Here is a 15,652-nt window from a genome sequence, read left to right as displayed (position 1 = left end):
TTTAGGCCTGGGTTCCACATGATCTCATTGAGAGCTTTTTGTTCCCTTTTTCTGCTCTCGGAAAAAAACTATTTCCTTCCCAAGTTTAGCCAATATTTCTTCCCCAGACACTGGAGAGTAGAACTTAGTACGACGTGAAGTGTTGTGGCCCTATACACCCCCAACAAAGGAAGACCCAAAAACACGTATTCAGAGGAACAATAACTCGCAGAATAAATGGCAGAATCAGAAGAAGAGGTTGATTATATGTCGGCTGACTTTTTAGCCCAGTGGTAGGCATTGTTCCTGTCATTTACATGGTAATTTTAGGGCAAAGGTTCCTTCTAGGGTAGAGGGGGAGGGAAGTACCTCAATGCTGGTGGAGGGCTCATAATTTATGGTTCTAAAGGTGGTAAACCCCTTAAGGGAGGTTCTTTGACGCTGGTGAGGGGCTCTTGATCTAGGGAATTGGATCTATGCTCCGGTTCCCTGAACTGAGCCTGAATACCTTCCACATCCCCCATGCGCTGTATAATCCTACGGGTTTAGCGCTCCCCCATAATTATAATAATAATAAAGGGGTTAATTTTATGACGATGGAAAACCCTTGATCCAAGGAAATAGAACTACCCCTTCCCTGTCCATGGATTAAACCTGATTACCTTCATTTAGCCAGATACTATGACCTTACGGGTTTGGCGTTCATTATGATGACTAATAATGCTAATATTGAGAATAGGTTCTTGTGTGAACTTGTCCATCATTTTATTTTTGAAATATATATACCCCAGCAACAATTGTTGGCCATAGTTGCTGATAACTATTTGGCTGAACTTTGACATTAATTTGCACTCTTCAGTGTGAATTGGACCTGACTAGCTTGTGCTAATAGGTCTGATGCCGTGCTCCTTAAGTGGATGCGACCTGACCTGACTAGGTTGGATCATTGGCTTAAGCCAGTAGGAAACTTGGACCTGCCTCGCATGGGCCGGTAGACCTGTTGCAGTGTTCCTTCTTTCTTATGTTCTTATGTGTCTACATCCTATGTACATCATGGAATGATTATATATTTCTTGTGCATTTTTTTTGTTTTGGTTGATGTTAACAAAAATCAGCTAGGTTTATGGTAGATAACATTTAGTCAAGATTAGGTATGGTTAGGGTGCTACATTTTTTTAGGTTACGTAACAGCCTGAAAATGCTACCCATCTTCGTTTACATGTGGCCCGGTATGAGACATGTCTCAGTGTACTGCCTGACCTAAAAAATGCATTCATTTTACTTATACATGTATCTATCGCCAAAAATAACAATTTGCACAAGAAATTATTACTTCATGATATACATAGGTTGGAAGCAGGGATGGGGTGATAAAATTTTTGCTGATGCTGTGCTTAGTTTTTCCAGAGACAAAGTGATATATTAACATTCTTGATACTGTTTTATGGTATCGAAACTTTGAATCACATTTGCCTTTAAGAACTTTGTACTCTGTAGGTCTTCCTTAGTGATGAACTTAGCATTGTTCTAAGCTGTGACAGTGGATGAATTTACACATGCATTGTCTGTTGTGTGGTGTAAGGTACATGTTTCTAACTTCATATGATAATGTCCAACAGGTTTATTGTATTCTCATAAAGAATGATGTAGATCCCCACAACAAGGTGTGTTGTGAAACAACTCTAAATGGAGAAAGTACATATTTAGTCTTGTAAGTGAGTAGAAACTTAGAATTATAAAACAGATCAAGCAAGTTGTTACAAAGTGCAGATGTGCATTGCACTATTGTTTTCCGTATACTCCAGGTAAGATAATCTGTTTTAAGTATGTTTTATTCTCTAACACAATTTTTAAAGAGGAAATGGTATGGTGATACCGACAAGATGTGGAAAAAGACACTTATGTACAGTTCAGGACATTTATTAAAGGAAACGTTTCGCCACGAGTGGCTTCTTCAGTCCTAATACAGAGAAAACTAAGAAAACACACATATATATAGTGGTGGGAGTCAGGTGAGGTGAAGCGTGGGTAGAGGTGGTAATAGTAGTAGTAGTAATGGAACTAAGGAGGTGAGGTTAGAGAGGGACCTGCTGGCATCAAGTAACACCAGTTCCCAGGATGGGTAATATCCTCTTGCTTAGTAATTTTGAAATATTGTAACTACCGGATTTTTGCTTTATAGTGTTACTGACAGAAATTAGTGCAGCTTCAATGCATTTTCTCCGTCTTAAGTCGTCTTCTTTAATAACTAGTTTAGCTTCATTGAATTTCATGAGGTGTCCAACATCGTCTCTATGTTGAACACATGCGTTTTTGCGGTCATCATTTCTGCAAGCATTTTTGTGTTCTGCTATTCTAATGTCCAGAGTTCTGGCTGTTTCCCCTACATATACTTTGTCACACCCCCCACATGGTATAGTGTAGATTCCTGCACTTGTGCCAGAATCATGCTTGGGTTTTTGTATCAGGTTCCTAATAGTAGTTGAAGAGCTGGTAGATATTTTAGCCAGTTTTCTGTCAAACATTTTTGAAACATTAGTGGCAACGTTGCTGACCGGTAAAACGATGTAACTTGGAGGCTTTTCTTCAATTTGATAGGTGTTGGTCTTGCTGAGGATACGTGTTGCACGTTTCCTGCAGTCACGTATGAAGTGTAGGGGAAAGTGTAGTGAACTAAAAGAGTTGGTGATGTATGCAGTTCCTCGAAGAAGAATGTACATACATCACCAACTCTTTTAGTTCACTACACTTTCCCCTACACTTCATACGTGACTGCAGGAAACGTGCAACACGTATCCTCAGCAAGACCAACACCTATCAAATTGAAGAAAAGCCTCCAAGTTACATCGTTTTACCGGTCAGCAACGTTGCCACTAATGTTTCAAAAATGTTTGACAGAAAACTGGCTAAAATATCTACCAGCTCTTCAACTACTATTAGGAACCTGATACAAAAACCCAAGCATGATTCTGGCACAAGTGCAGGAATCTACACTATACCATGTGGGGGGTGTGACAAAGTATATGTAGGGGAAACAGCCAGAACTCTGGACATTAGAATAGCAGAACACAAAAATGCTTGCAGAAATGATGACCGCAAAAACGCATGTGTTCAACATAGAGACGATGTTGGACACCTCATGAAATTCAATGAAGCTAAACTAGTTATTAAAGAAGACGACTTAAGACGGAGAAAATGCATTGAAGCTGCACTAATTTCTGTCAGTAACACTATAAAGCAAAAATCCGGTAGTTACAATATTTCAAAATTACTAAGCAAGAGGATATTACCCATCCTGGGAACTGGTGTTACTTGATGCCAGCAGGTCCCTCTCTAACCTCACCTCCTTAGTTCCATTACTACTACTACTATTACCACCTCTACCCACGCTTCACCTCACCTGACTCCCACCACTATATATATGTGTGTTTTCTTAGTTTTCTCTGTATTAGGACTGAAGAAGCCACTCGTGGCGAAACGTTTCCTTTAATAAATGTCCTGAACTGTACATAAGTGTCTTTTTCCACACAATTTTTAAAGTCGTGGGTGAATGTCAAAGGATATATTTTACCAAGTCTAAACTACCCCAAGTTGAAGAGCATTTGGTTAGGTAAGTTCAAAAGATGAGTGATGCATTGAGGCATCTGTGGAGACAAAGAATGTTATCCATGGAGGCTAAAAAAGGGAAAGTATAAAGGGGATATTGGTACTAACCCTCTTATCTGGGTTGTGATTGTTGAAGCAAGGAAGAAGCTGGAGGCAGTGGAGATGATAATGTATCTGAGGGCAATGTATGGTGTAAATATTATGCAGAGAATTCAAAGCTTAAAGATTAGGAGGAGGTACTGGGTTCCTTAAAGTATTATCCAGAGGACTGAGGAAGGGTTTTTGAGCTGGTTTGGACATTTAGGGAGGATGGAGAAAAATGGGATGACTTGGAGGGTGTATAAATATGTAAAGACAGAAGGCTGAATAGGGGTCACCCTATGAAAGGTTGGAAGGAGAGGGTAAAGGAGGTTTTGTATGCAAGGAGCTTGGTACATGTAGCAAGTGTGTGTGTGTGAGCATATTAGTTGGAGGCAATTGGTTTTTATAACTTGATGTACTGTTAGAGTGTGAGCAAGGTAACTTTTATGAAGGGATTCAGGGAAACTGGTTAGCCAGACTTTAGTCCTGGAGGGGGGATAGTACAATGCCTGTGTGCTGAAGGAGGGGTGGGGAAACTGTGGCATCGGCATTCTTCTGGCAAGGCAGTGAAAGATTGAGTGATGGTAAAAGTGTTTTTTCTTCTTTGGGTAACCCTGCCTCAGTGGGAGATAGCCAGTGTGATAAAAAAAAAAAGTTCAAATTTAGGTAAAACAATCTACAGTGTGTAAATTTTATTACCAGTTTTGGTAAGTTATCAGCAGATCTAAATATGATACTATACTACCATAAATAATTTTGGTTTTGTTTTTGGTGTACAGTATAAATAAATATCTTTATTTACTACAAGTACATGTACATGGTATACAGGCCTAGCTGACATCAATGACATTCTGCTGCATATATAGAAAGCCGCTTGTTATGCTGAACATTTCAGGTAAATTAGGTCAGTTTTGTCCCAGGATGTGACGCACACCAGTTGACTAACGCCCAAGTATCCATTTTATACTGATGGATGAACAGGGACAACAGGTGTCTTATGGAAACGTGTCCCTAATGTTTTCCAGCCATACTGGAGATTTGAACTCCGGACCTCAGTGTGTGAGCCGAGTGCGCTGCCGATTGAGCTATAGGACACCATATATCTGATGTATTACATTCTGCTCAAGTAACAGATTTATTTCTTTTTATTATCCAACCTATTTAACTTCAAACGAGAAACTGGAATAGAGTTCCTGGCCATCGTCTTTTCATTCATATGTTAATAGATTGCCCTATCTATCAGAGAGTAGGCAAAATTCGTTTTTGACATTTGCAGCACTCTGTCCCACTCATTCTGACCTTACCAAAAGTCCTAACTTCAATGCAGCCTCATTCTTTGGCCTTTTGAAAGAAACAAGCCTATTGGAATGACTTTGACATTAATTTGCCACCTGTACTAAGTTCCATCTCCACTAATCCCTACCCTTACAAAACACATCATAGTGCTGTTTGACCATATGGGTTTAGCATTCATTTTTTAATATAATTTTGTCACTCTACTTTTTTATATAAGACTGCATCCATCCATTATATTTCCTGTTCCTGATGATTGGAATTTGCATTTCAGTGTTGGTAAGGATGACGTCAGACCAGGGCTTATGTTTTCACATTCCTCTAAACGTCAGGCAGAAATGGAGAAGAAAAAGAAAAAAAAGGATAATGAGCAACGAGCCAGATTTAAACCAGTGAAGGAGGTGCAGAAAGAACGCTTAGAGGAAGGCCTCAGCACTGCTATTAGCTCCTCCAACATAGGTTTCTCTATGCTTCAGAAAATGGGATACAAGCCTGGAACAAGTTTAGGAAAACAAAGTAAGTTTTGTTTGTGGATTTAATAGTGTTTTCAGAAATTTATCCAGATTTGAGTTCTAGACGTGGGAAATGCAGTGCCTGCATCCTGATGAAGGAGTTGGGGACGTTGCAGCTTTGAGGGTTATTTGAATTGCAATGTCCATGGATTTTTGTCAAGACAGTTTCACCATACTTTGATGTGAAATGGACAGTTTGGTAAAAAAAAAAAAAGTATATAAAAGTACAGTAGAACCTTGTTGTAAAGGCATTCATTGTCACTGTCCATTAAATCAGAATTGTTAAAAATAGCAATAAAAAGACTTTAAGTATTCTACAGTGAACCATCAAATTAATAGACTAATAGTGAGAAGGGAATATATGTTACTGCTGTTTGTCCATAGATTCTGAATTATAAAATATACTTTTCATGATTATAACAAATGAAGAATGCTCGGAATCAACTGTCTTGGTCCATTAATTCAGAAGTCTACCAGACACTGAAAATACTGTAACCTGTAAAACAGCACAGTACTATACAGAAATTAAATATACAGTATAATGAAGTTGAAAGTACAGTAGTACGTACTGTCATGTGCAGTAGATAACAGTATACTAATTTTTACAGTTAACGATTTTAATCCGTGCAAGAGGGGTAATTGTTATGCGAAATAATCGTTATGTGAATGAATTTTCCCCATAAGAAATAATGGAAATAAAATTAATCCGTGCAAGACACCCAAAAGTATGAAAAAAAAAATTTTACCACATGAAATATACATTTTCCCACACACAAAGAGAAGGATACATGCACAATAGTAGAGTAGTACATGCACAGTATATATTGTGCATGTACTAGTCTACTAAATGAAGAATAAATGACACTTACCTTTATTGAAGATGCAGCAATGACTGATGAGACACTGTGTCCTGGGAGTGCCTTTTCCTCCTGAGTACTGTAGGTCCTGTTTGGCATTTTCTTCCAGAACAGGCCTTATCACACTGTGTATGCCACTACGATTCTTAAATCTCTCAAACCAACCTTTGCTGGCTTTAAATTCACCAATATGAGCACTAGTTCCAGGCATTTTTCCCTGTTCACCTGGGTGTTAGTCGACTTGTGTGGGTTGCATCCTGGGAGACAAGATTAAGGACCCCAATGGAAATAAGTTAGACAGTCTTCGATGACACTGACTTTTTTGGGTTATCCTGGGTGGCAAATCCTCTGGGGTTAATTGTTTCTTGGTATTCTCAATAAGCCACACCAACAACGGTGCTACAGCAGCAGCAGCAGCTGACGGTGGTACAGCAGCAACAGACGGTGGTACAGCAGCAACAATGCTACAGCAGCAGCAGACGATGCTACAGCAGCAGCAGACGATGCTACAGCAGCAGCAGACGATGCTACAGCAGCAGCAGCAGCAGACGATGCTACAGCAGCAGCAGACGATGCTACAGCAGCAGCAGACGATGCTACAGCAGCAGCAGCAGCAGACGATGCTACAGCAGCAGCAGCAGCAGACGATGCTACAGCAGCAGCAGACGATGCTACAGCAGCAGCAGACGATGCTACAGCAGCAGCAGACGATGCTACAGCAGCAGCAGCAGCAGCAGACAATGCTACAGCAGCAGCAGACGATGCTACAGCAGCAGCAGCAGCAGACGATGCTACAGCAGCAGCAGACGATGCTACAGCAGCAGCAGCAGCAGCAGACAATGCTACAGCAGCAGCAGACGATGCTACAGCAGCAGCAGCAGCAGACGATGCTACAGCAGCAGCAGCAGCTGACAGTGCAGCAACAGCAGCAGCAGCAGCAGCTGTACCACCAATAGTAGCGATACTTATCAATGATCTTTTTCTTCATCTCTATTGTAATTCTCACCCTTATTGCTGTAGGGTTGGCACTAGAAGCTTTCTTGGGGCCCATGGTCACTTATTTTCCAGAAAAAGCACCGAAAACACTGTAATAATACGAAATATTCCGATTGTATGCTTGGATGTTACCGCGGAGGCTGGCTGGTAAACAATGCCACCGGCGGAACATGTGAGCGTGGCTCAGGCCGCACATTGGACGCGTCTCGGACGAAAATCGGTAAGCGGGTTTTTAAGCGGTATGTGAGGCAAAATTTTTGCAATTAAAGTAAGCGGTATGCGAAATAATCGCTATGTGATGCCATCGTTATGCGGGGGTCCACTGTAATTTACAATAACTGTACAGTGGACCCTCGGCTAACGAATGCATCACATAACGTTAAATCCACCCAACGAAGCGTATGAGCGTAAAAATTTTGGCCAGGCTAATGATAAAAAACTCGCCCAACGTGATTCATCCTGAACCTGTCCGTCCAGTTTGAGCGCCTCAGCTGCCCTGCCGTCATTCTTTACAAGCCAGGGTGGCCGGTTTCATACATACATTCAATACATTTTGTATTATTCCATTGTTTATAGTACTTGTAACTGCTAAATAAGCCACCATGGACCCAAAGAAAGCATCTAGTGCCAACCTTGTGGTAATAAGGGTGAGAAATACTATCGAAATACTGTTGTACCACGGTCAGCTGCTGCTGTACCACCGTCAGCTGCTGCTGTACCACCGTCAGCTGTACTCCTCGAAGATGTGGAGGAGACTTTTGTTGGTGTGGCTTAACAAGAAACAATTACCGAGAAACAATTAACCCCAGAGGGTTAGCCACCCAGGATAGCCCAAGAAAGTCAGTGAGTCATCAAGGTCTGTCTAACCTGTTTCCATTGGAGTCCTTAATCTTGTACCCCAGGATGCGACCCACACCAGTTGACTAACACCCAGGTGAACAGGAAAAAATGCCTGGAACTAGTGCTCATATTAGTGAATTTAAGGCCAGCAAAGGTTGGTTTGAGAGATTTAAGAATCATAGTGGCATACACAGTGTGATAAGGCATGGCGAAGCTGAAAAATTCCAACCCCAACAAGTGCTCAGTTGTGACGAAACAGGCCTGTCCTGGAAGAAAATGCCAAACAGAACCTACATTACTCAGGAGGAAAAGGCACTCCCAGGACACAAGCTTATGAAAGACATGCTAACTTTCTTATTTTGTTGTAATGCTAGTGGGGATTGCAAAGTGAAGCCTTTACTCATGTATCACTCTGAAAATCCCAGAGTGTTCAAGAAAAACAGTGTCTCATCACTCATCAATACTCTTCAATAAAGGTAAGTGTCATTTTAACATTTATTTATATAGTTATTGTGCGTGTCTCACTCTTTTGTTTGTAGGGAAATGTATATTTCATGAAAAAAATAATTATTGTTTTTAATACTTTTGGCTGTCTGGAACGGATTAATTGGATTTCCATTATTTCTTATGGGGAAAATTAATTCGGCTAACGATAATTTCGTCTAACGATGAGCTCTCAGGAACGGATTAATATCATTAGCTGAGGGTCCACTGTACAGTGGACCCCTGGCTGTCTTCAAGAAGGCACTGGACAGGCACCTATAGTCAGTACCTGACCAACCAGGCTGTGGTTCATACGTCAGTTTGCATGCAGCCAGCAGTAACAGCCTGGTTGATCAGACCCTGATCCACCATGAGGCCTGGTCTCAGACCGGGCCATGGAGGCATTGACCCCAGGTATGTTTAATCGGAGAAACATGGGCTACGTTGCATAGTCTATATTTGTCCTTGCCTCTCTGGATATCAAACACTGTTTCTTAACACCACATTCCTCACATACCCATGCCAATGAGACGCCACACTCAGCCTTCCTTATTAGTTTCTGCTTAACACTGAGAATCACATGTTTCCTCTCGGCTTCACCACTGGCTTTGGAAGCCAATGCTTATTTCATATTACATACTTAGTATGTTAATAAAGTTAATAGGTAGTAGGTTGGTAGATGGCATCCGCCCAGGGAGGTACTACCATCCTGCCAAGTGGGCATAAAATGAAAGCCTGTATGTAATTGTTTTACATGATGGTAGGATTGCTAGTGTCTTTTTTCTGTCATAAACATGCAAAATTTCAGGTACGTCTTGCTACTTCTACGTAGACTTGGGTCACACTACACATGCATTTTTTTTTTTTAACAAGTCGGCCGTCTCCCACCGAGGCAGGGTGACCCAAAAAGAAAGAAAATCCCAAAAAAGAAAGCATTTTCATCATCATTCAACACTCACCTCACTCACACATAATCACTGTTTTTGCAGAGGTGCTCAGAATACAACAGTTTAGAAGTATATACGTATAAAGATACACAACATATCTCTCCAAACTGCCAATATCCCAAACCCCTCCTTTAAAGTGCAGGCATTGTACTTCCCATTTCCAGGATTCAAGTCCGGCTATATAAAATAACCGGTTTCCCTGAATCCCTTCACTAAATATTACCCTGCTCACACTCAACAGCTCGTCAGGTCCCAAATACCATTCGTCTCCATTCACTCCTATTTAACACACTCACGCACGCTTGCTGGAAGTCCAAGTCCCTCGCCCACAAAACCTCCTTTACCTCCTCCCTCCAACCCTTTCGAGGATGACCCCTACCCTGCCTTCCTTCCCCTTTAGATTTAAATGCTCTCCATGTCATTCTACTTTGATCCATTCTCTCTAAATGACGAAACCACCTCAACAACCCCTCTTCAGCCCTTTGACTAATACTTTTATTAACTCCACACCTTCTCCTAATTTCCACACTCTGAATTTTCTGCATAATATTTACACCACACATTGCCCTTAGGACATCTCCACTGCCTCCAACCACCTCCTCACTGCAGTATTTACAACCCAAGCTTCACACCCATATAAGAGTGTTGGTACCACTATACTTTCATACATTCCCTTCTTTGCCTCCATAGATAACGTTCTTTGTCTCCACATATACCTCAACGCACCACTCACCTTTTTTCCCTCATCAATTCTGTGATTCAACTCATCCTTCATAAATCCATCCGCTGATACATCAACTCCCCAATTTAATATCCAATTTTTCTTTATCTAAATCATTTGATACCCTCATCACCTTACTCTTTTCTATGTTCACTTTCAACTTTCTACCTTTACACACACTCCCAAATTCGTCTACTAACCTCTGAAATTTTTCTTTAGAATCACCCATAAGCACAGTATCAATAGCAAAAAGTAACTGTGTCACTTACCATTTTGTATTTGATTCCCCATAATTTAATCCCACCCCTCTCCCGAACAACCTAGCATTTACTTCTTTTACAACCCCATCTATAAATATATATTAAACAACCATAGTGACATTACACATCCCTGTCTAAGACCTACTTTTACCAGGAAGTAGTCTCCCTCTCTTCTACACACCCTAACCTGAGCCTCACTGTCCTCATACAAACTCTTTACAGCATTTAGTAACTTACCACCTATTACATATACAGTGGACCCCCGGTTAACAATATTTTTTCACTCCAGAAGTATGTTCAGGTGTCAGTACTGACCGAATTTGTTCCCATAAGGAATATTGTGAAGTAGATTAGTCCATTTCAGACCCCCAAACATAAACGTACAAACGCACTTGCATAAATACACTTATATAATTGGTCGCATTCGGAGGTGATCGTTTTGCGGGGGTCCACTGTACTTGCAACTTCTGCCACATTGCTCCCCTATCCACTCTGTCATATGCCTTTTCTAAATCCATAAATGCAATAAAAACTTTCCTACCTTTATCTAAATATTGTTCACATATATGCTTCAATGTAAACACCTTATCTACACATCCCCTACCCACTCTTAAACCTCCTTGCTCATCCGCAATTCTACATTCTGTCTTACCTCTAATTCTTTCAATAATAACCCTACCGTACACTTTTCCTGGTATACTCAGTAAACTAATTCCTCTATAATTTTTACAATCTCTTTTGTCCCCCTTCACTTTATATAAAGGGACTATACATGCTCTCCGCCAATCCCTAGGTACCTTCCCCTCTTTCATACATTTGTTAAACAAAAATACCAACCACTCCAACACTATATCCCCCCCTGCTTTTAACATTTCTGTCATGATCCTGTCAGTTCCAGCTGCTTTACCCCCTTTCATTCTACGTAATGCCTCACGCACCTCCCCCATACTTTCATCCTGCTCTACTTCACTCCTAAAAGATGGTATACCTCCCTGGCCAGTGCATGAAATTACAGCCTCCCTTTCTTCGTCGACATTTAAAAGTTCCTCAAAGTATTCTCGCCATCTACCCAGTACCTCCATCTCCCCATCTACTAACTCTCCTACTCTGTTTTTAAGTGACATCAATTTGTTCCCTAGGCTTTCTTAACTTGTTTAACTCACTCCAAAAAAATTTCTTATTTTCATTAAAATTTCTTGATATATATATATATATATATATATATATTTATTTTTATTTATTATCACACCGGCCGATTCCCACCAAGGCAGGGTGGCCCGAAAAAGAAAGACTTTCACCATCATTCACTCCATCACTGTCTTGCCAGAAGGGTGCTTTACACTACAGTTTTTAAACTGCAACATTAACACCCCTCCTTCAGAGTGCAGGCACTGTACTTCCCATCTCCAGGACTCAAGTCCGGCCTGCCGGTTTCCCTGAATCCCTTCATAAATGTTACTTTGCTCACACTCCAACAGCACGTCAAGTATTAAAAACCATTTGTCTCCATTCACTCCTATCAAACACGCTCACGCATGCCTGCTGGAAGTCCAAGCCCCTCGCACACAAAACCTCCTTTACCCCCTCCCTCCAACCCTTCCTAGGCCGACCCCTACCCCGCCTTCCTTCCACTACAGACTGATACACTCCTGAAGTCATTCTGTTTCGCTCCATTCTCTCTACATGTCCGAACCACCTCAACAACCCTTCCTCAGCCCTCTGGACAACAGTTTTGGTAATCCCGCACCTCCTCCTAACTTCCAAACTACGAATTCTCTGCATTATATTCACACCACACATTGCCCTCAGACATGACATCTCCACTGCCTCCAGCCTTCTCCTCGCTGCAACATTCATCACCCATGCTTCACACCCATATAAGAGCGTTGGTAAAACTATACTCTCATACATTCCCCTCTTTGCCTCCAAGGACAAAGTTCTTTGTCTCCACAGACTCCTAAGTGCACCACTCACTCTTTTTCCCTCATCAATTCTATGATTCACCTCATCTTTCATAGACCCATCCGCTGACACGTCCACTCCCAAATATCTGAATACGTTCACCTCCTCCATACTCTCTCCCTCCAATCTGATATTCAATCTTTCATCACCTAATCTTTTTGTTATCCTCATAACCTTACTCTTTCCTGTATTCACCTTTAATTTTCTTCTTTTGCACACCCTACCAAATTCATCCACCAATCTCTGCAACTTCTCTTCAGAATCTCCCAAGAGCACAGTGTCATCAGCAAAGAGCAGCTGTGACAACTCCCACTTTGTGTGTGATTCTTTATCTTTTAACTCCACGCCTCTTGCCAAGACCCTCGCATTTACTTCTCTTACAACCCCATCTATAAATATATTAAACAACCACGGTGACATCACACATCCTTGTCTAAGGCCTACTTTTACTGGGAAAAAATTTCCCTCTTTCCTACATACTCTAACTTGAGCCTCACTATCCTCGTAAAAACTCTTCACTGCTTTCAGTAACCTACCTCCTACACCATACACTTGCAACATCTGCCACATTGCCCCCCTATCCACCCTGTCATACACCTTTTCCAAATCCATAAATGCCACAAAGACCTCTTTAGCCTTATCTAAATACTGTTCACTTATATGTTTCACTGTAAACACCTGGTCCACACACCCCCTACCTTTCCTAAAGCCTCCTTGTTCATCTGCTATCCTATTCTCCGTCTTACTCTTAATTCTTTCAATTATAACTCTACCATACACTTTACCAGGTACACTCAACAGACTTATCCCCCTATAATTTTTGCACTCTCTTTTATCCCCTTTGCCTTTATACAAAGGAACTATGCATGCTCTCTGCCAATCCCTAGGTACCTTACCCTCTTCCATACATTTATTAAATAATTGCACCAACCACTCCAAAACTATATCCCCACCTGCTTTTAACATTTCTATCTTTATCCCATCAATCCCGGCTGCCTTACCCCCTTTCATTTTACCTACTGCCTCACGAACTTCCCCCACACTCACAACTGGCTCTTCCTCACTCCTACAAGATGTTATTCCTCCTTGCCCTATACACGAAATCACAGCTTCCCTATCTTCATCAACATTTAACAATTCCTCAAAATATTCCTTCCATCTTCCCAATACCTCTAACTCTCCATTTAATAACTCTCCTCTCCTATTTTTAACTGACAAATCCATTTGTTCTCTAGGCTTTCTTAACTTGTTAATCTCACTCCAAAACTTTTTCTTATTTTCAACAAAATTTGTTGATAACATCTCACCCACTCTCTCATTTGCTCTCTTTTTACATTGCTTCACCACTCTCTTAACTTCTCTCTTTTTCTCCATATACTCCTCCCTCCTTGCATCACTTCTACTTTGTAAAAACTTCTCATACGCTAACTTTTTCTCCCTTACTACTCTCTTCACATCATCATTCCACCAATCGCTCCTCTTCCCTCCTGCACCCACTTTCCTGTAACCACAAACTTCTGCTGAACACTCTAACACTACATTTTTAAACCTACCCCATACCTCTTCGACCCCATTGCCTATGCTCTCATTAGCCCATCTATCCTCCAATAGCTGTTTATATCTTACCCTAACTGCCTCCTCTTTTAGTTTATAAACCTTCACCTCTCTCTTCCCTGATGCTTCTATTCTCCTTGTATCCCATCTACCTTTTACTCTCAGTGTAGCTACAACTAGAAAGTGATCTGATATATCTGTGGCCCCTCTATAAACATGTACATCCTGAAGTCTACTCAACAGTCTTTTATCTACCAATACATAATCCAACAAACTACTGTCATTTCGCCCTACATCATATCGTGTATACTTATTTATCCTCTTTTTCTTAAAATATGTATTACCTATAACTAAACCCCTTTCTATACAAAGTTCAATCAAAGGGCTCCCATTATCATTTACACCTGGCACCCCAAACTTACCTACCACACCCTCTCTAAAAGTTTCTCCTACTTTAGCATTCAAGTCCCCTACCACAATTACTCTCTCACTTGGTTCAAAGGCTCCTATACATTCACTTAACATCTCCCAAAATCTCTCTCTCTCCTCTGCATTCCTCTCTTCTCCAGGTGCATACACGCTTATTATGACCCACTTCTCGCATCCAACCTTTACTTTAATCCACATAATTCTTGAATTTACACATTCATATTCTCTTTTCTCCTTCCATAACTGATCATTTAACATTACTGCTACCCCTTCCTTTGCTCTAACTCTCTCAGATACTCCAGATTTAATCCCATTTATTTCCCCCAACTGAAACTCTCCTACCCCCTTCAGCTTTGTTTCGCTTAGGGCCAGGACATCCAACTTCTTTCCATTCATAACATCAGCAATCATCTGTTTCTTGTCATCCGCACTACATCCACGCACATTTAAGCAACCCAGTTTTATAAAGTTTTTCTTCTTCTCTTTTTTAGTAATTGTATACAGGAGAAGGGGTTACTAGCCCATTGCTCCCGGCATTTTAGTCGCCTCATACGACACGCATGGCTTACGGAGGAAAGATTCTTTTCCACTTCCCCATGGACAATAGAAGAAATAAAAAAGAACAAGAGCTATTTAGAAAAAGGAGAAAAACCTAGATGTATATATATATATATATATGCATGTGCGTGTCTGTGAAGTGTGACCAAAGTGTAAGTAGGAGTAGCAAGATATCCCTGTTATCTTAGCGTGTTTATGAGACAGAAAAAGATATATATATATATATATATATATATATATATATATATATATATATATATATATATATATATATATATATATATATATATATATATGAGCAAGGAGGTTTCAGAGTGGGTAGGGGATGTGTAGATCAGGTGTTTACATTGAAGCATATATGTGAACAGTATTTAGATAAAGATAGGGAAGTTTTTATTGCATTTATGGATTTAGAAAAGGCATATGATAGAGTGGATAGAGGAGCAATGTGGCAGATGTTGCAAGTATATGGAATAGGTGGTAAGTTATTAAACGCTGTAAAGAGTTTTTATGAGGATAGTGAGGCTCAGGTTAGGGTGTGTAGAAGAGAGGGAGACTACTTCCCGGTAAAAGT

General features: G+C 40.7%; 1 protein-coding gene across 5 annotated transcripts in view; it reads left to right on the top strand.

The window, feature by feature from the left end:
* The first annotated feature begins 11 nt into the window (after window positions 1-11).
* LOC128689403 (G patch domain-containing protein 11) overlaps window positions 12-15,652 on the top strand; it is a 37,632-nt gene continuing 21,991 nt past the window's right edge. For 4 of the 5 annotated variants that reach the window (XR_008407167.2, XR_008407166.2, XR_008407165.2 and 1 more), the window contains exons 1-2: window positions 19-272; window positions 5,234-5,475. Coding sequence is in view for 2 of the 5 variants with exons in the window: in XM_053777632.2 (XP_053633607.2) it covers window positions 217-272; window positions 5,234-5,475 (298 nt within the window). In the remaining 3 variants the exon portion in view is untranslated. Of the gene's footprint in view, window positions 300-5,233; window positions 5,476-15,652 lie in introns of all 5 variants that reach the window. The other variant, XM_053777633.2, reaches the window with a different exon arrangement.

The sequence above is a fragment of the Cherax quadricarinatus genome, chromosome 18 (assembly GCF_038502225.1).
Source record: "Cherax quadricarinatus isolate ZL_2023a chromosome 18, ASM3850222v1, whole genome shotgun sequence".
NCBI lineage: Eukaryota > Metazoa > Arthropoda > Malacostraca > Decapoda > Parastacidae > Cherax > Cherax quadricarinatus.
The sequence above is the reverse complement of the archived record's forward strand: the minus strand, read 5'-3'. Positions and strand labels throughout refer to the sequence as shown.